General features: G+C 40.4%; 1 protein-coding gene across 2 annotated transcripts in view; it reads right to left on the minus strand.

Annotated features, from left to right (window-relative positions):
- Nucleotides 1-962: 962 nt before the first annotated feature.
- Nucleotides 963-22914, minus strand: part of unc5da (unc-5 netrin receptor Da) — a 331458-nt gene continuing 309506 nt past the window's right edge. For both annotated transcript variants that reach the window (XM_022667152.2, XM_022667151.2), the window contains 4 exons: nt 13599-13748; nt 10325-10489; nt 6679-6857; nt 963-2440 (listed from right to left, as the gene is read on the minus strand). In XM_022667152.2, the coding sequence (XP_022522873.2) occupies nt 1501-2440; nt 6679-6857; nt 10325-10489; nt 13599-13748 (1434 nt within the window). In that variant the 3' untranslated portion in view covers nt 963-1500. The remainder of the gene's footprint in view (nt 2441-6678; nt 6858-10324; nt 10490-13598; nt 13749-22914) is intronic.

The following is a 22914-nucleotide window of genomic DNA, read 5'->3' on the forward strand; positions in this document are numbered from 1 at the left end:
CTGTAAGTGTTAGCAATTAGCATGGTAGCTTTCACTCTGTAAGTGTAGGTTGAGTCTAGTAAGGGATTTCAAGGACACTGTGCTAGCGATGGCCATGGTGCTCCTGCGTTGGTAATATCACTTGCTAGGGGAAGTGAAAATTGGCCATTTGTTTTGCAACGTCTTGCAGAGACGGCATCATCTCTTCTGATCTTCATTTCAGAGGCAAAAAAACATGGATACCTAGCTTCAAGGTGGAAACATTCAGGATTTTACAAATTTAGCAAAAATGTGCAAGCGATTGTGAAACGTGCGCACCTCAAGTGCGTTCTTTAGCGGCCGTGAACACACATCTCAGTCTTTTTGCCATTTGCAAAAAAAAACAAAACAGCTTTTTTATTTAAAACCACACACACACCCACACAAAAGACTTGCATATATACACACATACATTCATTCTCTCTACACACACACACACAGTTATATTTTCTTTTCAGGTTTTCATTTTTTTTCAGCATTATCTCAAGAGTGATCCTACTGATATGTCATTCTGTTACTGGTGTCTTTGGGTGTGTACTTGAGGGTGTGATTGTGTGTGTGTGTGTGTTGTGTATGTGTTATACACACAGTCACAGTTGGCCTAAGCTGCTGTACGTAGCGTGATATGTTTAAATGCTCTACATCACTCTGGCTTTGTGGTCCAAATCTGAAATCTGAGATCAAATAAACGTTTTTTTTTATTAAAAAGAAAAGAATAAGAAATGAACCAAACATACATACAGATAGCAACTCTTCACTTTTATCTCAGTGTGTTTGATTTGGATCTTGGATCTACGATACCAGAGTGTCGAAACTCGACCAGCCTCTCTGTAGATCCAGAACTGCAACCAAATCCGCTGCTATGCCTCCTCCGGATGTTCTGGTTTTGAATGAAGGCTAAGCGAACCTTTTGGTAATTCCAGGAACTGACCAGAACTTGGAGAAGCGTAAAGGGTCAAATTGCATGCTTTAACATAGTAGTCCCATATCGCAGCTCTTTGTGACACTGTGGTACTTCTTCCTGCAGTTTCCTACTACCTTGTATTTTAAGCAACCGCTAGTCACAACAACATTGCATCTGGCAGGCTTTGTATAGGAACAGAAAGATGGCCAAGGATAAAGTTCAGAAAGGAACGACAACAACTTCACAGCACAGTAGCAGATGAGGGCTATAGGGTAAAAGGACCAAAGAGTCTAAGCCTCTTGCGCCTTTTCACCAAGATCAAATACCTTTCATTGGCCCAGATTCGAGCAGAGGCTAGCATATTACATCATCCAGATACAACGTCTTCAAAAAAGCTTGTATTTTTTTTTTCATAGCAGTCACTTAGACAGAGGAAAGGCTTTCCCTGGAGTGGAAGGGGATGTCTGATGACCCACGGCAACCCCTCAGACTGTAACCTACAAGCTCCATCTCTCTGCCTCTTTTTTTCAAAGAGGCTTTGCTACTGGCAAGTCATTTCTGGGGCAATGGTTTGATTACTATGTGTGGTCAGAGTCTAGGTCGTCGTTGTAGTGGCCGAGAGTTGGCAAAGTGTTGGAGGTTCCACTTGGGGTTGAATGTTTGGAACAGTCCAATGTGGGCATGATTGCGGGGTATATAGATTGGTCCAGGGTAAGTATATCAGAGTTTTTGGACTCCAAGGTATCAGCAAAGGTCAGCTGCTTGGGGGAGTGTTTGGGATGCTCCATTGGACTACCAATGTTCAACTGTTTGGAATGCTGGTCCAGGGAGCCTGTGTTGGCTGGCTGTTTGGGGTTGCTGAGGGAGTGGTCCAGGGTTCCAGCAATGACCAACTCTTTGGAGTGGTCAAGGGTGCCGGTGCTAGCTAGGTGTTTAGGGTTGCTGAGGGTGTGTGGGTTGACTAAGTGTTTGGGCTGGTCCATCAGGGCACCAGTGACTGCCAGCTGTTTTGAATGGTCCAGGGTATCCATGTTAGCTGAGTGTATGTATTGGTCAGTGGTACCTCCAATAGTCAGTTGCTTCGGTTGGTCCAGCATACCAGTAATGGCTAACTGCTTGGAATGGTTGGACTGGTCAAAGGTACTAGCAATGGTGAGCTGTTTAGAAGAGTCCAGCATACCCATGCTAGATGTGTTGTTGGAGTGGTTGAGGGTGACAGGGTTAGGGAGATGACTCGGTTGGTTCAGGCAATCCATGATGGCCAGGTGTTTGGATTGGCTAAGCGCACAAGACATAGTTGAGGCTCTGGGGTTGTTCAGGTTTCCCATGATGATGGTCGGAGGATGTCTGGGGTGGTCCAGGGTGGCCGGCAAACAAGGATGTTTGGAGTGAACCCGGCCGATCTCTTCTAGAGCACTGGCTAGAGAGTCCAAGTCTCCTCTGTCTTGGTGCTGAGCCTCCCACAGGCAGAGGATGACTGCTGACGGGCTCTTCTGTCGTGCAAAATATCCCAGGTTCCTGTTTAAAGATGAAGAACTGTTAAAATTCACGAAAATGTAATTACAGTTGACATTGCATGCAGACAGACAGATAGATAGATATTGCTGGACTGCAGCCTGCAGTTAGACTGAGACAGAATAAAGACATATAAAGTCTTGACAGGCTTTAGAGAGTTTGATGGATATAGATATCTAATGTGTTTCATTCAGATTGAGATTGCCTGCTTGTGCGATTTCCTTTGATACTTCAGTCAGACTTTCGAGAACGCGAAGCTGCACCGAAGTCTGACAGGTTCACGAACAGGACAAAGTTCTGCGGTGAAATATACAGACCTCATCAGTAGGAGTGCTGATCAAATACAGATTCTACCTTTGGCGTTTTAATAAATATATTGAGTAGACTCTTAAATGTAGGACCCAGAAAAAAACAAGCCACAAATAAAGTGAGGCTGCAGAGCAGAGCAGAGAGCCAAAAATAAAACTGCAAGACAACAACACCACCACCAACACAGATGTTTTACTTGCACAACAGTAGGAAGGTTATAGGACAAACACAGGACAAGACAACCTAGATTTAGATTACAGAGAAGAGTTTTTTTTTTTCGAAAGTTTTGTTCGTTTCTGTTCATGTGAAGAAGCCTACTTTGGCTGTAGTGCTGAGAGTGTTGTAATGGGATTGTTAGACAATTGCTGTGAGGATACCAGAAAAAAATACTACTTGAAGAATAAAAAAGTTGAGAAAACTCAAAATATTAAGGCAACTTACTGCACTAGATTGTTTGAGTTTTGAGACCAACTCAGTCTTCTAAGTTTTAAGTTTTTCATATGTATTGAAACTTCAAATATTAAATCTTACCAACTTAAAAATGTCATTTGTGTCTTTAGTTGGCCTGATTTACGTTCTACAAAATGTGTATTGCAAGCTTTGCTGACTATCCTTTAGGACCAACCAAAAATATAAACTGCTCCAATGAAATGTTTTACATGACTCAAAATCATTCAGTGGGTGCAACACTATATTTTTGTTCATTTAACGTAGCAACTGGATAATTGGAGTTTATGACTATTACATATCCACCTTATTGTCGGTAATGTAAAACAATTGCAATTAATGCAAATTACAGTAAAATTATAGTAAAATATAGTAACTTGCTCTTACAGCCTTCAACACCGAGGCCAGGCAGTTACTACTGTACAACACATATGCAATATTTAAAAATCACATTACGCAGAACAATTTTATGTTTTGTTTTTTACAGTGTGGAAAAGAACCTGGAACCCACTGTGAAGCATGGTGGTGGTAGACATCAGGTTTTAGATTTTAGGTTAGATATTCTCTAGAGATTGTATTGCTGTTAAATACATAGTGTGTGTACGCATGATGGCTGCCTTGCATGTCCTGCATCTGTTTGCATTTGCATTTGTTGGGCGCATCTTTAGAAACGAATGCAACACCTATGCATGCTGCAGTACAAAAAATAAACTGTACAATGGCGGATGGAAAAGTTTCATCTGTATGATATATGTGTTCCTGCGACTGTGGCATGTCGAAGCCTCACGTGGAAGCCTCAAGTGGAAGCTTCCAGGATATACAAACAGCAAAAGTACAGTATATCCGTAGTATATCCCTTTCCCTAGTCCAAAATGAGTCTCCGTCTGCGAAAAAGCTGAACCTTGACCATGGGTACACCTCTCAGCAAAATAATGAGCCCCTCATTGGCCTTCTCAGTTTCTCCAGGTTTTAACCCAACTGCAAACCCAATGAAGACTCAAGAGGTTCTGGATCCAAAATAATTAGTAATCTGACCCAGAATACCTTTCTAAAGTGCACGTGGGAGTAGAGAAATGCAGTCTGAAGATGGTGAAAGTGAGCAGCTGTAGGATGCTAGAAAGAATTGTGAATGATTTCCACGACCTCCTCCCCCCACCAAGACAGGGTCGAATGGAAAAGCGCATCCGGATCAATATCGCAGCCCTGCTGCTGGATGAGTGGGGCATGGGGGCACAGCAGGCTTGCTTGCGCTGCGCTGGAGGTGCAATGTAAACAATCTCTATTCTCTCCACACCTCCTCCGCAGGGACCTACCGGAATCAATGGCCTCAAGCCTCTCGACCTTCCGGTCTTCCTCCACCAGGGGGCAGCGCTGGATCGCCAGATGCCTGCCTCGTGCCGCACGGCCCCTCTCCGGATAATTGCCCTTTCCGCTCCCTCACGTCCCGGGGAGCTAATTGCAGAAATCCGCTTAACAAGACGTTTCTCATTACACACTGCCCGCGGCTGCGCCCGCCTAGAAAACACCCCCAAATCCTCCCCCCTCCGGCGCTGCCGTCCACAGCCTCACAAAGCCAATACCACACCCCTCCCCAATCACCCCAACCGCGGCTTGATATGACAGCCATCTGCATTTGATGTAGCCCAAAGCTATGGAAGCTCACAGGAACGCTGTGATCACGGAAACCTTTTTCTCCTCTCTCGCAGCCGCCGAAGACAAACTGCTGTCGCAGAGGCAGGCAAATTAATGGCTTGTGCAACTTTTACGTTTTTACCAGTGACAGCTTCTGAGAACAGCAAAACAACAGCTGCCGGACCGCTACACATTGCGGAATTCGGTAAAACGAGAGAAAAGGCTGTGACAGAAATCCTGGAATGCTGAAGTGAGGCTGTGATGGATACGCCAGAATGCCTGGAAGCTTAACGCTGCTTAATGAGAAGGGGGTACATGCCTGATGCTGTACAAATGCAGCTGGAGTTAGGGTGTGTCGTGTGTCTTTGGTATCATGAAGACAAAAAAAAAATACACCCTGTGTGGCTCAAAACACGCAAAAGGCATTTATTTATTTCTCATTATTAATAATAGGTGTGTTTTGGGCGTAACATGAAATAAACCAACAATCAGTGTGTCACTTGCCCTTCCCTTTAAGAGGCAGGTGAGCTCTGACTTTGGCGCATTGGTATCTTAACAGTGCAGCGTTTTCGTGCATCTGAGCAGAGGAAACTGACCTGCAGGTTCACACTGTGAAGGTACCCAGCAGCTCATTTAAGGGAACAGCAATAAGTTATTTTATTCTTTATTCTGTTTATTGTTGAGTTAAATGTGGGGTTTGCGTTAAAAGTTGGTATCCGTGTTCTTATCCGTTTGTCAAAAATTTACCTGAACACACCTCACTTCCAGACTACCACATCTAACAGTGTAGATTTATTCCTAAACTCCGATGCTATTTTGACGGTGCACGTAAGGCGTGAAAATAGACTGCTGATGAGGTGTAAGTTAGCAAAGAGCATCGCATCACTCTTTGTGCAGGATGTATGATAGGGCTGTTAGTATGTGTACAGAAGGATGACTGAAGGTGACCACGAGTGTGTTGTCTATTTCCTCTATTAAACCTGATCAATGGTCAAATGGTAGAAAATCCTTGTGGACAGAAATTAGGAAATGGCAGCTATGAAGTTGATCATGAAAATCATGATTTTTTTTATTAAGGTAAAAAAAAGCAATCCAAACAAACCTGGCCCTATGTGAAAAAAGTTACCCCCAATGAATTTACTGTAATTAACTACGTTTTTTGGAAAGCTGAGTTTAATATCACTAATCACACCAAGAACTCATTACTGTCAGACCTGTAGAATCAAGAAATCCTCTAAATAGAACCTGTCTGACAACTAGCTAAAATATTTCATTGAAATTGCTCCAAAGGGGCATGGAAAACTCATCCAGAAGGTCCCAAAAGAATCCAGTCCTTAGGAACTGAACATTTATTTGTAACTGATTAAACAATGCTCTCTCAATGATCCAAAGCACACCAGCAAGTCCGCTGAATGGCCAGAATGGCTAAAAAAACAATAAATAAACATAAATTGATGGTTTTAGAGAGGAAAAACAGTTGTTGTTATGTTTACTCAGGTTATCTAGGTATTTTAATTATTAAATGTGTTTGATTATTTAATATAAGTGATGTAAGTGTGAAAAATCTGTAGGGGGCAAATACTTTTTCACAGCACTGTCAAAACTGTCCACATGTAGACCAGCTGTCTGAGGCTGAGAGTACAGCAGTGTTCCAAACTGTACACGACCACACTAAAAAGTGAATAAAAGTGCATAAAAGTGTGCAAAAGAGTATGAAATCACAATACTATTAGTCTCAATTTATCAGCAAGCTCAGTGTAGAAGAGTGCAGTTTTGGCGAGACATACGGAACCCATGCTTTTCTGCATGTCTTGGCTAATAAGTGTGTGTGTAATTCTGTGTAAGCCTCTCACCTGTCGATTTGCAGTTTTTGCGCTAGGAGCTGCCAGTCCTTGCCCTTGGCGTTGGCTGTGTCGAAGGTGGCGCAGATGCGCTGGCGTATGGAGAGGGGGATTTTGAAAGCCCTGGCGCCCGTCTGAGAGGTGATGGTACAGTCCGACTGGGCGAAGAACGGCACGACTTCCTTTTGGCTCTGAAAGAAACAAACACAGAGACAAAAAGAGACTGAGGGCATGACTTTAACTGACTTTTTCAAGAGGTTTCTGACTATAACAGGACTTTATAGATTTTTTTAGAAGGTTTTTGGGGCCAATATTAATTGCCAAACCACCTTCCAGCAAGATCGGTCAAAAAGTGGAATTGTCAATACCAGTCAAGGGCAGGGCTGGATGCCTCATTGACTTTTCCTGACAATACTTATTAAATGTATCGTTGTGTGGGGCTTCTGTGATTTACGCTATTGTTTCTCAAGATAAAACGTTTTTTACCTTACTGGAATCAACCACATTTAAAGACTCTCAAAGGCTGAAAGAGTTTGTAAACTTCTACGCAGAATAGGACTGTGGAGCTCAAAAATTGTCCAAAGTGGTCATTACTAGCTCTGCTGATACCGACTGTGCTGAGCTTAGTGATGAACTCCTGAGAGATATCTGGTTAGTGGATGAATTCAGATTCGCTTCAAAAATGTGCCAAAAAGTCAAGTACACATGTCTAAAACTGCTATAATTTATGCTGTTCAGTTATGATTACTCCAGTGTTCAGTGTGGTAGAAAAGTTTATTTTTGTGTTTTTAAGCAAAGTCTTGTACATTCAAAAGGGCAAAGGACACATTGACCAAGGATAACCTTCTTAACTTTTAATCAAAGTCCAAATCAAAAGTTATTTTATGTTTTAAATGTCCTCTTTGCAAACACCATTGTGGAACTCGCAAGCACAAAAAAATTGTGTGATGAACAAAATATCGCTCTCAAGCTTAAATTTTTCTTGTTTTTAAGTGTTTTTTCTTTTTAACTGTGAATTCAAGAAGAAAAAAGACACTTGAAAAGGAGAAAAATTTAACTTGAGAGCGCTATTTTCTTTAGGGCACACAAATGTCTTTTTTTGTGTTCGTAAGTTTCACAGTTGCGCTTATGAGAAGAAAATTTACACTCGCAAAATGTTAAAACTTGCAGGTTAATTTTTTTTTACCTGGTGTTTTTGAGCCCCAAACTTTTGACATTGATGTGACGCGATATTTATTGGTGAAATTTGGAAATATTGTCTCAACCCATGTTGATTTGTCTGAAATGAAGATCAGGATCATTTTGAGCCAATTGACTCCAGTGTTAGTTAGCAACTCAAGTTAGCCTTGCATCTCCTGTTGTAAATGAAAAAAGGGACTGTCAGATACCAAACGTCAAAGCTAACCAACTGAATTAGGGGTCAGTGACCAAAAGATTTTCTTCAGCGCTCCCTCTAAACAGAGTTGTGTAACGAGCAGATGTGACGGGAGGTTAGAAAGCAGTGGTTTTCCAGCCTTTTTCCATTTTATCAACCACGGTCATTACTTCATTGGAAATTACAGGTTTTCTGCAGTCTACTTGAAATCCAACATTTTTCCAATTGGACTGAAACCCATAGGGAATTCAGAAATTGGATTTCTGGACAGGCAACTCAGTTGGAATGGTCAGATTGATTTTGTGTGTTTTTTACACTGTGTCAGGTCTTGGCATGAAAAAGGACGATGAGAAAGTTGGTGGTGCAAATGTCTTTCCTATAGCTTCCAAACTGGCTATGTGAGCAAATATCTTTGGAACGTCCAAATCAGATTTTAAGGACTAGAGTATGCCCTTAAAACGTCCTTAAAATGTTCTACCTTGCATTATATGATGTTGTATAAATGTATAAAACAGAAGAACCACAATTATTTTTTTTGCACATCATTGCATAGGAAAATGACAAACCACTGGCAAAGAAACAGCAGGGGACGTTGGGTGGCTTCGGCGTGGAGCCTCACTGTGGCACTGAAGTCATTAAGAAACTCTTAAACCTCTTAAAGTGACACACTTTAGGCACTTCTCCACTGGCATTGGTGCTAGCGCCAAGTTTTCAAACGGTTTTCCACCGCAAAATCATAGGTTCTCAACTAAAAAAAACGGTTCCGTTCTGGCCCCACAATCTTGCTGGTCTGGAACCAGCGAACCTGTGAAGCAAGTGGCCAAAGTGAGTGACTCCTTAAAGCAGTGAAAACACAGGCTGGTTCTCAAAAGGTTTGCAGGTGCCAGCACCAAAACTTTGCTGCACACTAAGAAAAGTAAGTACAGATTTGTACTTAAAAGGGTACAAAGCTTGTCGCTGGGGCTGTACCTCATATTGAGGTACAAAAAAGTACCTTTCAGTAAACGTCCTTTTTTATACCCATGGTTTTTGTGCCAGTAAAGATTATAAAGATTATAAACATTAGCATTGACTAAATATGGCTCAAAAACTCGATGATCCAAAATTGTCTGGCTTTCAAATAAAAAATGTGCAGTTAAAGTATATATTGTTTATTAGTACAGAGATACAGAATACTGAATGTACCCTTTAGCTGGTTAAATGGTACAAATTTGTACTTATTGCTGGTAGAAATGACTTTGTACATCAGAGGGAACAAATCTGACCCTGTAAAGACCAATATTGTACCTTTGAGGGTACAATTATGAAGAGTGTACCTCTGAGTACAAAAAAGTACTCATATCGTACCTCTGTTTTTTAGAGTGTGGTGGAAAAGAGGTATAATTGGTTAGTACATGACTTTTGCGCGATTTAAGTCTTGCAAGCCGTACAAAGCAAAGACACTGTACTGTCAATGCCCTAAGTCATGCTGCACAGTGCACAATTTACAGCTCGCCTATAGAGCAATAAAATAGGGCCCTAAATCTTTATGGTGCAACTGGAACTCTTCACACCGCTAGTTTGGTATGGTTTAGGATAGATTTTACACCCTAACCTCTGATCCAACTTACAATAAGATACACTGTAAGCCCAGATAAGTTGAATTTACTTTTAAAAAATATTGAGGAAACCGGTTGCCTTTAAAAGTTAGGTAATTTTCCCTTTATTATAAGACCGGATAAGTTGAGTTTACTTAACTTTTTTAAGGCAGACGATTTGCTCAATTTTTTTTTAATAATGGGAAATGAAAACTTGAGTTAGCCTAAATTAAAACAACTGAAGGAGAAGTTGATTTATTTTTTAAGGTAGCCCAGGGTGAATCACTACACACTGATGGTTTGTGTTTGTCAGAAACTGTTGGACACACCCAGTATGCAAATAGATTGTGACAGAAGCCAATAGAAAAGAAGCTGTTAAAGACAACAGACTAAACTCAGTCATTATAAGTTGGTTCAACTCAAAGATCTCAGTTTGAATGAGTTTATATGTGCTCACAAATGTTCAACTAACTCAAAATAGTTGAGTATTGTTTAGAAATATCCACGTTTATGTAAAACAGACTTAAATCATTTGAGTTCAAACAACGTATGGGTTTACAGTGTAGCACAATTGGCTACAGCTCATCTTTTACTCATCTAACAGACAGTAAGGCCTGAGGTGACTGGATTTTTTTTTCCATCTGATACGAGAAGATCTGCTGCATAAGATTCCTCATGACAAAAAAGACATATAAATGATACACACCTCACCCACAGTGGTGTAGACCTGCAGGATCTGCTCCTGCCCTTTGACCTGCCGTATGCTGATCTTGCAGGAGAGCTGATTGGTTGCCTGGCTGAAGCGCTCCAGGGTGAAGGCACACTGCAGAGGAGACTGATTACTGCCCCAAACCTGAGAGAAGCCAAACTCCTGCAGAGAGAGAGAATAAGAGAGAGAGAGGGACAGAGAGAGAGAGAGAAAGAACAAGATCAGACAAACTGGAGTCAGGTTCCCTACAGTCAAGCCATGTTTGATGTCTAAAATGTGCTTGGATTTAGTTTTACACTTTCACGATAGGGCGTGATTGACGCTTAAGCCCCATTAATTAGGGGTGCTTTTGAGTGGCCCAATCAGCTGATAATGGGGTAGTTCCCTGGATAGGGATTAAGTCTAGACCTAGACTTACTTTTCCCTTTCTGGGAAGCTGACTCATTGAGTTTATATTATTTTGGTAGATAAACACATGCAAATACATGCATATTATCAGAAAAATATAGGCTCTTTCCAAGTGGGTTGGATGGTCCTACATCCCCAAGCCCAACCACAATGCCAGCGGCAGTTATTTGAAGGGATTTAGAAGTTGAAAGTGCTCAGTAATAAATAAAATAACACTTAAAGGCAGCATATGCCCTATCACTTCTTTCATCAGGAGGTCATAGGTTCAATTCCCTTCTATCCTACCTACTAGCCTACTAGAGGCGTCCTAGTGCTGGTAGCTTGTGACACGGGACTTCTAACAACAACCAACAACTTTCATCAAAAGCTATTACTGCTCAACCTCCCAGAAAAGGTGGGCAACTCAGCAAGACAATGACCCTAAGCACCATTGTCGTTCTACCAAAGAATGGTTCAAGAAGAAGAAAGTGAGCAGTTCATGTGCGGAAATCCACCAAAATCCCAGAGTTAAAGCTGTTCTCTAATGGCTATGGGTAGGGCTGGCACAAACGATTATTTTTATAGTCGACTAATCACCGGTTATTTTTTATGATTAGTTGACTAATCGGATCATACGTTAATTGAATATAAAACACAGTTTATCACAATAGAATGCAGCTGCTATTATACAACCATCATTAGATTTCAGCTATATGCTAACTAAAAATAAAAACAATTAAAATCATAGTTCATTAAACCTTTAATGAAATATGCAGCTTGTTGTAACAGACAATTATTTTACTGTTTAGCATAAAGTGTAAACAACTGTGTAAAATAAGGATAAGGCACTGGCATTTATGAAACATCTCAACCGTGAGGTTGTTTGAACTATTATGAAAAAAAAGTATATTAATAAAAAATGCCTCTCTGTCCAGATATTGTGTACATTACCGTACACAGGGCAGCGGTCTGCACAGATCTGATTGGCAGAGGAGAGCGTTTGGTGATTTTACACCACACATGACTGATCTGTGAGTTTACTGCACCGAAAAGCACTGAAAACAGAAGCCACTGTCAGAATGAAATCCTTCTCTGTAGTTTATCGGTTTGGGACGGCATTTGTGACAACGTCTGGGTCCGGATCCGGATCGCGGTCCGCCTATTAGTGACCTCTGTTTTAAAGCTATCAAGATGAGTAAGTTAAGTACTAAGTTAACGCTCTGTTTACGCTAATTTTAGCAGCTAAATAGCAATTTAGCTTCTTCGTCATTTAATCAGCCACAACATGCCTCCTTTTCAGGTGCTCGTGCATCGCGGTTGTGCTGCCGAGGAAGGCAAGTTCTTCATTGCAGATATTGCATTGCACGCGTTTCACTTTTATTTTCTTGGTGATCCCACACTTTTGAGTTCTGTAGCGGGGTAGCCATGAAACCAGAGCCTGTCTGTATAATGTCCTGAGATGTCGTCCACTACCTACCCCGGTTTCCACTACTGCGCATGTGCGTCCAGGACAGAAAGGCAGTCGCAGCAGTTTGGAGAGAAAAACAAAGAAAAAAAAAAAAACGACTAATCGACTATTAAATTAGTCGTCGACTATTTTAATAGTCGACATGATCGTGACTAGTCGACTAATCGTGGCAGCCCTAGCTATGGGCTAAATTTCCTCCAAGCTGGTTTGCAGGACTGGTCAAACGTGCAGTAGTTGCAGTTATTGCTGCAAAGGGGAGAAAATTACACCAGACACTCAAAGCAAAGGTTCACATACTTTTGGCATGTATGTTTGGGCTCTATCATCTGGAGGTCATATGTTCGATTCTTATTTATGCAAGAAGTCTCTGGCCTTGAACTCTCTCCTTAATCACTCAACACAAGGTATTTCTAATAAAGTGGCCAGTGAGTGATTTGGAACACATAACGGCAGCATATGCCCTATCAATTCTTTCATCAGGAGGTCTTAGGTTAAATTCCTGGTGATGCCACTCATATCTTCTCTCTGGCCGACAAAAGAAGTTCTAGTGCTGGTAGAAGTGAGAATGTTGTGACAAGGGAGTCCAATCAACAACTTCCATCATGTGCCATTACTGTCCAAACTCCCAGTGATGGGTCATGCAGCAAGACAATGATCCCAAATACTCAAGATGTTCCAACAAAAAAATGGTTCAAGAAGAATAAAGTTAATGTTTTGGAAGTCGAAGTTAATCTTAACCTTAATCCAATTGAAATGTTGTGGAAGGTTGTGGAAAGTGAGAAAAAACACCAACATCTGCACTGAAAAAAATGATGAGTAAAATTTACTTTTAAAAAAAGTTTCGCAACTTTGTTACATAGAGTAAATAAGTGAACTGAACTTCAGTCAATCCTTTTTTTTTTAGTAAGCTTTACTTCATTTATTTTTGCTGAATCAATCCTTTCTTTTAGTAACCTTTACTTAAATTCTGCATACAATATTACCCAATTACAATTATTAATTTATACAATATTACTCAAATCCTTTATGATACATAATATATCATAATTTCTGAAATTTTAATGTTTTTAGTTAAAACTCCCAGATCCAGATCCTGTCATACTAGTACATCCTGGTAAAGTGACATTTGTGAAGCAACTCAACCAGTTAGCATCATGCTAATTGTTGTTCATATGCTTTCATTATTTGTTAGCTACATTAGCCTTCAAAGCTCCACTGCGAAGCTTAAGAAAACAACACACAGAGCCTCTGTTTACCCTCCCCTCAGCACAGGCTGGTTAATATTCAAGCCCAGAGTCAAAAACGCACCGGAAACCCGGCGTGCTGCGGCTCATTAGCGGCCGGCCTTATCTGCATATTAATGCGGCGTGTGAATATTCATCCCAGAGGGTGCGTGAATATGCATGAGGGCGGTACCTGGCAGGTGGTGAAAGGTTTGATGCTCCACAGGAATTGCGGGACGTCCTGGATGGAGATCTGCAGGCTGAAGCAGTTTGCTTTAAACAGCAGGGTCTTGGGCTCCTCCAGGAGACGCCCACCCTGACCACGCTCCAACCACACCACCTCCTGACCGGAGAGAATACAGAGAGAGACAAACAGAGAGAGAGGGAGAGTATGAGAATTTTAAAAAGTCCTTTCATAAATTCCCCAGTCCGGACACTTTATTGGAAAGTTCTCTGCATATTTTAAGTTTTTTTTTTTAGGACTCCACAGGATCACCACAGAGCAGATACTTTACATATAACTGTGTTTTTACCGGATTATAAGGCGCACTATCAATAAATGTCTATTTCCTGGTCTCTTTTCATACAGAAGGCACAGTAGTGAATTAACCAAACATAAAAAGCATTAAATTACACTAGTAAGGAACAGGGGTGTCCCCATGTTTTACTTCTACAACCCCTGGCAAAAAGTATGGAATCACCAGTCTTGGATGAGCACTCCTTCAGACATTTCATTCTGTAAAACAAACTCTGATCAAAAACATGATACAATAATAAGGTCATTCCAAAGTGCAACTTGTTGGCTTTCAGGAACACTCAAAGAAATGAAGAAAAAACATTGTGGAAGTCAGTGAATGTTACTTTTATTGACCAACCACAGGGAAAAAAATATGGAATCACTCAATTCTGAGGAAAAAAAGTATGGAATCATGAAAAACAGATAAACAAAAGATGATTCAAATTACATCACTAGTATTTAGTTGCACCACCTTTGGCTTTTATAACGGCTTTCAGTCTCTGAGGCATGGACTTGATGAGTGACAAACAGTATTCTGCATCAATTTGGTGCCAACTCTCTTTGATAGCAGTTGCCAGATCAGCTTTGCAGGTCGGAGCCTTCTTGTGGACCATTTTTTTCAATTTCCACCACAGGTTTTCAATTGGGTTGAGATCTGGACTATTTGCAGGCCATGACATTGACTGAATGTGTCTTTCTCCAAGGAATGCCTTCACTGTTTTTGCCCTATGGCACGATGCATTGTCATCTTGGAAAATTATTTAATTATCTCCAAACATCTGTTCAATTGAAGGGATGAGAAAACTGTCCAAAATGTCAATGTAAACTTGTGCATTGATAGAAGAATTAACCACAGTCATCTCCCCAGTGCCTTTGCCTGACATGCAGCCCCATATCATCAAGGACTGTGGAAATTTGGTTGTTTTCTTCAGACAGGCCTCTTCATAAATCTCACTGGAACGGCACCAAACAAAAGTTCCAGCATCATCACCTTGTCCAATGCAGATTCTTGACTCATCACTGAAGATAACTTTCATCCAGTCATCCACAGTCCATGATTGCCTCTCCTTAGCCCACTGCAGTCTTGTTCTTTTATGTTTAGGTGTCAATGATGGTTTTCTTTTAGCTTTCCTGTATTGAAATCCCATTTCCTTTAGGCGATTTCTTACGGTTCGGTCACATACATTGGCTCCAGCTTCTTCCCATTTATGCTTCATCTGTTTAGTTGTACTTTTTCGGTTTTCAAGACAAATGGCCTTAAGTTGCTTGTCTTGACGCTTTGATGTCTTTCTCGGTCTACCAGTACGCTTGGCTTTAACAACCATTCCATGCTGTTTGTATTTGGTCCATATCTTGGATACAGCTGACTGTGAACAGCCCACATCTTTAGCAACCATGCGTGAAGAGTTACCATCTTCAAGAAGTTTCACAATCCTCTCTTTTGTTTCAAGAGACATTTCTCTTGTTGGAGCCATGGTTCTTGCCACTCTAATTCGTCCAGCAGCCCTCCAAGGTGTCATGACTGCAGGTGTTTTTAACTGCAGACTAACGAGCAGATCTAATCTGAGGCAGGTGTCCATTTAGGGAAAGGAAATTGACTGGGTGTGTCCTTATTTTCTACCTTCAATTTGAGTGATTCCATACTTTTTTCCTCAGAATTGAGTGATTCCATATTTTTTTCCCTGTGGTTGGTCAATAAAAGTAACATTCACTGACTTCCACAATGTTTTTTCTTCATTTCTTTGAGTGTTCCTGAAAGCCAACAAGTTGCACTTTGGAATGACCTTATTATTGTATCATGTTTTTGATCAGAGTTTGTTTTACAGAATGAAATGTCTGAAGGAGTGCTCATCCAAGACTGGTGATTCCATACTTTTTGCCAGGGGTTGTAATTCAGCAGTTCTCGCCGCTGGGTTTCCACTAATGACACCCGACAGCGCTACACTAAGGAACACTGAATGTTCCAGTAAGCCAGAGTAATATTAGCTAGCGGTTCGTCCAACGTAGCTAGTTTTAACACGGTAAATGCGCAGACTATAGGCTGATAATACTCAACACGGCTAATGCTAATGCTGCTCCAGAAGTGCTAGCCGGGGTTAGCAGCAGTACTCACCTCTAAACAACAAATGAGCTAGCGTTTATTGTGGTTAGTGGTAATGCTAATGCTGTTTCAGCAAAGCTAGCCGGGGTTAGCAGCAGGCTACAGGCCGATAATACTCAACTCTCAATAAAAAAAAGGCCTAGCGCTTAGCACAGTTAGCAACTAATGCTAATATTTCTTCAGTCTCGGTGCTGGAGGCACTGAAACTTCTATATAATGCTGCACCTCAGCGGCGTGGAAGTGTAAAATTCTATCTATCTATCTATCTATCTATCTATCTATCTATCTATCTATCTATCTATCTATCTATCTATCTATCTATCTATCTATCTATCTATCTACCTCTAAGTGGTAAAAGAGCCAGTGCTTAGCGGCGAATGCTAATGCTGCTCCAGCAGTGCTAGCCGGGGTTAGCAGCAGGCTATGGGCCAATAATACTGACTTCAGAAAGCAAAGGAGCTAGCAGTTAGTGCGGTTAGTCGGTAATGCTAATGCTGCTCCAGCAGTGCTAGCGGAGGTTAGCAGCAGGCTACAGGCTGATAATACTCACATCTGAAGAGCAAAAGAGATAGCGCTTAGCACGGTTAGCAACTAATGCTAATATTGCTTCAGTCTCGGTGCTGAAGGCACTTAAACTTTTTATATAAAGCTGCACTTCATAAGCGTGGAAGTGTAACTTTCTATCTATCTATCTATCTATCTTTGTGAATGACCCCACTCATCCCTCACACAAACTATTCTCCCTCCTGCCTTCGGGAAGAAGGTACCGCAGCATCCGGTCCAGCACGACCAGATTCTGCAACAGCTTCTACCCCCAAGCCATCAGACTCCTTAACTGCAGAGACTGAACTGATGGTTTTTCTGTACATGCACACACACTCTTACCCCACTTACCCCAGAAAATGGAAAGCACTAAAAACCCTACTACCTCACTGGACTCTATTGCACACTGTGTAATAGAGTAATTACTACCTCACCTGGTCTTTTTTGCACACTGCAAAATTTGCACACTGTCTTGTTATTTATTATTCTTTGTCTGTATTGTGTTGTATTGTCTGTCTGCACTTTTGTACTGTTGCACTATTGTTCTGTCTACACTGTGTTTATGTGCACCATGGTCCTTGGAGGAACGTTGTTTTGTTTCACTGTGTACTCTGTATATAGCTGAAATGACAATAAAAACCACTATCTATCTATCTATCTATCTATCTACCTCTAAGTGGTGGAAGAGCTAGTGCTTAGCGGCTAATGCTAATGCTGCTCCAACAATGCTAGCTGGGGTTAGCAGCAGGCTACAGGCTGAAAATACTCACATCTGAAGAGCAAAAGAGATAGCGCTTAGCACAGTTAGCAACTAATGCTAATACTGAATTAGTCTGTTTGCTGAAAACACTAAAACTAAAAATCTATTCACGTCAACAGGCACAGCATCAAAAGAAAAGACAGAGTACAATAGAGATGGATAGAGAGGAGAGTATTGATCTGTATGGATGTGGAGGTGAGAGAGGATGGAGGGTGGTGAGGAACAGAAACGCCCACAGAGACAACAAGAGTCCAGAGAAGAAAGGAGGAAGATGAGAAAAAGAAGGTGATGAAGGGCTGAATAAACAGAGTGACGGCTGGTGCTTTTGGTGAGGTGAAAAAGCAATCTAAACTCATTCACTCTATTAAAGCTGGACACACACACACACACACACACACACACACACACACACAGAAGGACTTCTGAAGTCCTTTGGAATGTGCTTATGTGTATTAAAATCAAATGATCAGCTGAATGGGAATGTAGAATATTTAGTATTTACTATGAATTATTCAGAAAATACTATGAATCAATTAAGTGTTTAGAATTAATTATGTACAGTAAACTACAGATTATTTAATAGTGTCAATGTTAGATTATTCCTTATCCACTATGAATTGTTCTTCATCTGCAACAAATGATTTTTTTTTTTTTTCCCAGGTTTATTTAGTATTTTTATCATGTAATTATACAGAACAAAATCCAATCCAGTCAAACAGAACTAAGCAGAACTCGGGGGAAAAAAACAACAAAAAAAGGATAGCTAAGACATATAGTATCCTAAAAAAGAGAAAAAAAGAGAAACATATATAACATAATAGAAAGAAAAGAAGAAAAAAAAAAAAAAAAAACACAATTATAAATATAGTAAATAAATAGTAAACAGATTACTCAGGAATATCGAAGGATTGTAAGCTTTTCACATATGCAAAGAAAGGTTCCCACATTTTCTTATAAGTGCTCAAAGAACCTCTAATGGTGTACCTAATTTTCTCCATTTTAACACATCTCAATATTTCCATAATCCACTGAGAGTGTGAGGGTGGGGAAGAGGATTTCCACCTCAGTAAAATTAAACGCCTCGCCATAAGTGTAGTAAATGCAATAAAGTCTGCTTTATACTTTGAGAGTGAAATATCTATAGGGGGAACACCAAAAAGAGCAATTATTGCATTTAGGTCAAGGGGAGTCTTAGTACAAATGGAAATAGTTTTAAAGATTTCTGACCAGTATTTATGAAGTAATGGGCATGACCAAAACATATGTACATGTGTGGCTGGGGCTTGGTGACAACGATCACATGAAGAATCAACATCAAAAAATTTTGCTAATCTGACTTTAGTAAAATGAATTCTATGTACAATTTTACACTGAATCAGCCCATGCCTTGCGCAAATAGATGAGGAATGAATGCGACGTAAAATAATCTCCCAAGTCTCAGTTGAGATCTCACTCCCCAACTCCCCCTCCCACTGTCTTTTAATGGAAAGAAGTGTACTGGGACATAAAGAATGGATTAAATTATATAATGTGGAAATAAGTCCACTGGCTGTTGATAGGGGAGTTACAAAACTATCTAAAGAAGTAGTGTTTGGGAGGTTAGGAAAGATGGGATTTACACTGCGAGCAAAACTACGAATCTGAAGGTATCTAAAGAAGTCCCGTCTGGGGAGAGTATACCTCTCTGAGAGCTGTTGAAAAGATGCAAAAATATTGTCAATATATAGGTCTTTCAGAGTGTTGATGCCAAGAGTGGACCATGAACCAAACGTGCCATCCATTAAAGAGGGGCTAAAAATTGGGCTAGGTGTTATAGGGGTAAGAGATGAAACAGTTTTCAAATTAAAGTGGCATCTGAATTGGTTCCAAATTCTGAGTGTAGACTTGACAATAACATTTTCCAATTTAAGTGAAGAAAATGAGTCTAAGGGGGCGTGAATAAGGGAAGTTAATGAGGCAGGTCTAGAGGAGGAAGCCTCCATATTTAACCACGATGGGCAACTTGGTGATTTCTCCAGTTTAATCCAGTATTGTAAAATTCTAAGATTGGCTGCCCAATAATAAAATTTAAAGTTGGGCAAAGCCAAGCCTCCAAGAAGTTTAGGTCTTTGTAGTAAAGCCTTACTCAATCTAGCAGTCTTTTTGTTCCAAATAAATTGTGACACCATGCCATCTAATCTGCGAAAGAAGGACAGAGGCAGAAAAATAGGTAGGCATTGGAAGAGGTATAACAATTTTGGCAGAGAGTTCATCTTTACCGAATTAACCCGTGCTGCAAGAGATAGGGGTAATAGTGACCAACGCTCAAAATCCTCTTTTAATCGGGTCAACACTGGGTCATAGTTAGAACTATACAGTTTTTCAAACTTATCTGTAATTTTAATGCCAAGATATGTAAAATTATGTAAAGCCACTTTAAATGGAAAATTTTGCAATGGATACTCACAGGCTGCATTATTTAGTGGAAACAATTCACTTTTATCTAGATTAAGTTTGTATCCTGAAATTTTACCGAATGAAGAGAAAACATCAATCACTGTAGGAATAGACACAGATATATTAGATAAATATAGAACAAGATCGTCTGCATAAAGAGAAAGCTTATGCTCAACCCCATCCCTAATTACTCCTGTTATGGAAGAATTTGATCGAAGTGCAATGGCTAATGGCTCGATCGCAATAGCAAACAATAGAGGACTCAAATTGCAGCCCTGACGTGTAGAGCGATGCAGAGGAAATTGTTCTGAATAAGTGTTATTGGTTCTGACAGAAGCTGTAGGGTTAGTATAAAGCAATTTTACCCAGGTAATAAATTTTTTGCCAAATCCAAACTTTTCCAAAGTGTAAAAAAGATATTGCCATTCCACACGATCAAATGCTTTTTCTGCATCTAATAAAATTATAGCTTCTGGAGTGTTACAGGAAGTCGAATTATAAACTATGTTAAGAAGTCGTCTAATATTGAAAAAGGAGTGTCTATTTTGGATAAATCCTGTCTGGTCTGGGGAGACTATAGATGGAAGTACTGATTCCAAACGTGTGGCTAATAATTTTGATAAAAGTTTTAGATCGACAGATAATAAGCTAATGGGACGATAGCTAGCACAGGATAATGGATCTTTGTTTTTCTTTAAAATAAGTGAAATAGAGGCCTGTGTAAGTGTTGAGGGTAGTTTTGATAAGATAAATGATTCATTATACATGTCAATCAGAATGGGTGCTAATTTATCAATGAACGTACGGTAAAATTCAACTGGATAGCCGTCCAGTCCTGGGCATTTTCCTGATTGCATAGAATAAACGACTTTCTTAAGCTCATCTACAGATATCTCCGCATCTAACTCCTCTATTAAGTCAGGGTCCACTCTTGGCATCTTTAACAAATCAAAAAAGTCATCCATAAGTGAAGAAAGACTGGTGGTCTGCTCAGACGTATACAAGGACATATAAAATTGCTTAAATTGTTCATTAATTTGTATAAGGTCATTTGTTTCACCAGATTGAGTTTGGATCTGTAGAATCTGATGGGCAGCGCAGGACTGTCGCAGCTGATGAGCTAATAGTTTACCTGCTTTGTCCCCTTGTTCGTAGAAGGTATGCCTAGATTTGAGTAGCAGGTTTTCTACATGAGCTGTAGAGAGGACATCAAATTCTGCCTGAAGAGTGAGACGCTCCTTAAATATATCGGAGGATGGAGAATGAGCATAAGCATTATCTAGCCGAGCAATTTGTTTAGTCAGTGTGGACAGTTTCTCCTTCCTAAGCTTTTCGCTGTATGCAGTATATGAAATTATCTGACCTCTTAAGAATGCTTTTAGTGTCTCCCACAATAATGATGGTGAGATTCCAGGCGTTCTATTAGTATCAAGGAAAAAATCTATTTCTCGAGAAATAAAGTTAACAAATTCCACATCAGATAATAGATTAATGCTAAATCGCCATGGTGGGCGTGTGCTATCTCTGTGCTTCATACATAGATCCATTATAACTGGGGCATGGTCTGAAATTACAATAGCATCATAAGAACAAGAACGTACAGATGGAATTAATCGATTGTCAATCAAAAAATAGTCGATACGTGTAAAAGTGTGATGAACTTGGGAGAAGAAAGAATACTCTCTCCCAGACGGGTGAAAAAGACGCCATGGATCAGATATGGAAAATTCCTTCATAAAGGATGAAATAATCTTTGCAGATCTCAGAGGTGTTCGAATTTTGGTGGAAGAGCGATCTAATGAGGGGTTGAGCCAGCAATTAAAATCCCCTCCAAGTATGAGAAGGTGTGAAGAAATATCAGGTAATTTGGAAAATAAAAACTGGAAAAAGTTCTCATTGTCCCAGTTGGGACCATAAATGTTGGCAAGCACTACAGGAGTGCCATGAAGTTGTCCCGTAATAACTACGTATCTCCCATTTGGATCTGTAAGAACATTAGTACAAATAAAATTAACCTTTTTGTGAATTAAAATTGCAACTCCCCTAGATTTACTCTGAAATGAAGAGTGATACACCTGGCTAACCCACCTTGTTCGCAGTTTGGCCTGATCAGACAATCTAAGATGTGTCTCCTGAAGGTAAACAATGTGTGCATTTAAGTGCTGAAGATGATGGAGCACTTTACTGCGTTTCACTGGTTGATTTAAACCTTTACAGTTCCAGCTACAGAATTTAAGTATACCCACCCCTGCTCGAGTTATATTAGGTTGAGCCATATATCAGATACAGAGGTACATAAAAGAATATCCTGGTATAAGAATGTACATACAGAAAACAAATACAAAATGTACATGCCAAACAAAAAAAAAAAAATAAAATAAAAAATAAATAAATAAATAAAAAATACCCTCCCTCTCCCTTGCTGAAGCGCTTCCCCAAACGAAACGCGCGCAGAACCCATTTTGAAACTTACAAACTAACCTCCTTCTATCCATTCCAGTAGTAATGCTCCGTGAGATAAAAGTAATGAAATGAAAAACTATTAAATCCAGCACAACGTTTTAGATGAGAACGGCAATCACAACATAAAGAACACTAGCCATATCTTTCCAGAGAGTACCATTGGTTTAGTAACACTGGTGTCCAGAACGGACTGCATACCTAACGAGTCCAGTAAGGCATCTCTTGGAAAATAACCTGCACCTACGCAAGAGTATTTATTTCTTAATACTTGCGTTCACAAAGTCCAGTGCCGTTTCTGGGCTGTCAAACGTGTTGGTGGTTCCATCTGGCAGGGTAATTTTCAAGACAGCAGGGAACAACAGCCCGAACTTGAAACCAGGGCAGGTACGCAGCTGACGTTTCACAGGTGTAAATGCCGCTCTCTTCTTTGCCACAGAGGTAGTATAATCCGCGAAGATGAAGATTCTCTTGCCTTGGTAGTTTAGCGGGGATGCCCGGGAAATCTCACTTGCGCGGCGTAGAATTTCATTTCTCACATGAAAGAAATGAACTCTAATGACAAGGGGCCGAGGCGCATCTCCCTCTTTGGGTCTGACACGCAGTGTGCGATGTGCTCTGTCGAGTAGTGGCACCTCATCCATGTTTAGGAGATCTTTTAACAATTGTGCAACAAATGCAGTAGGACTATG

This window comes from Astyanax mexicanus, chromosome 17 (genome assembly GCF_023375975.1).
Source record: "Astyanax mexicanus isolate ESR-SI-001 chromosome 17, AstMex3_surface, whole genome shotgun sequence".
In the NCBI taxonomy this organism is placed as follows: domain Eukaryota; kingdom Metazoa; phylum Chordata; class Actinopteri; order Characiformes; family Acestrorhamphidae; genus Astyanax; species Astyanax mexicanus.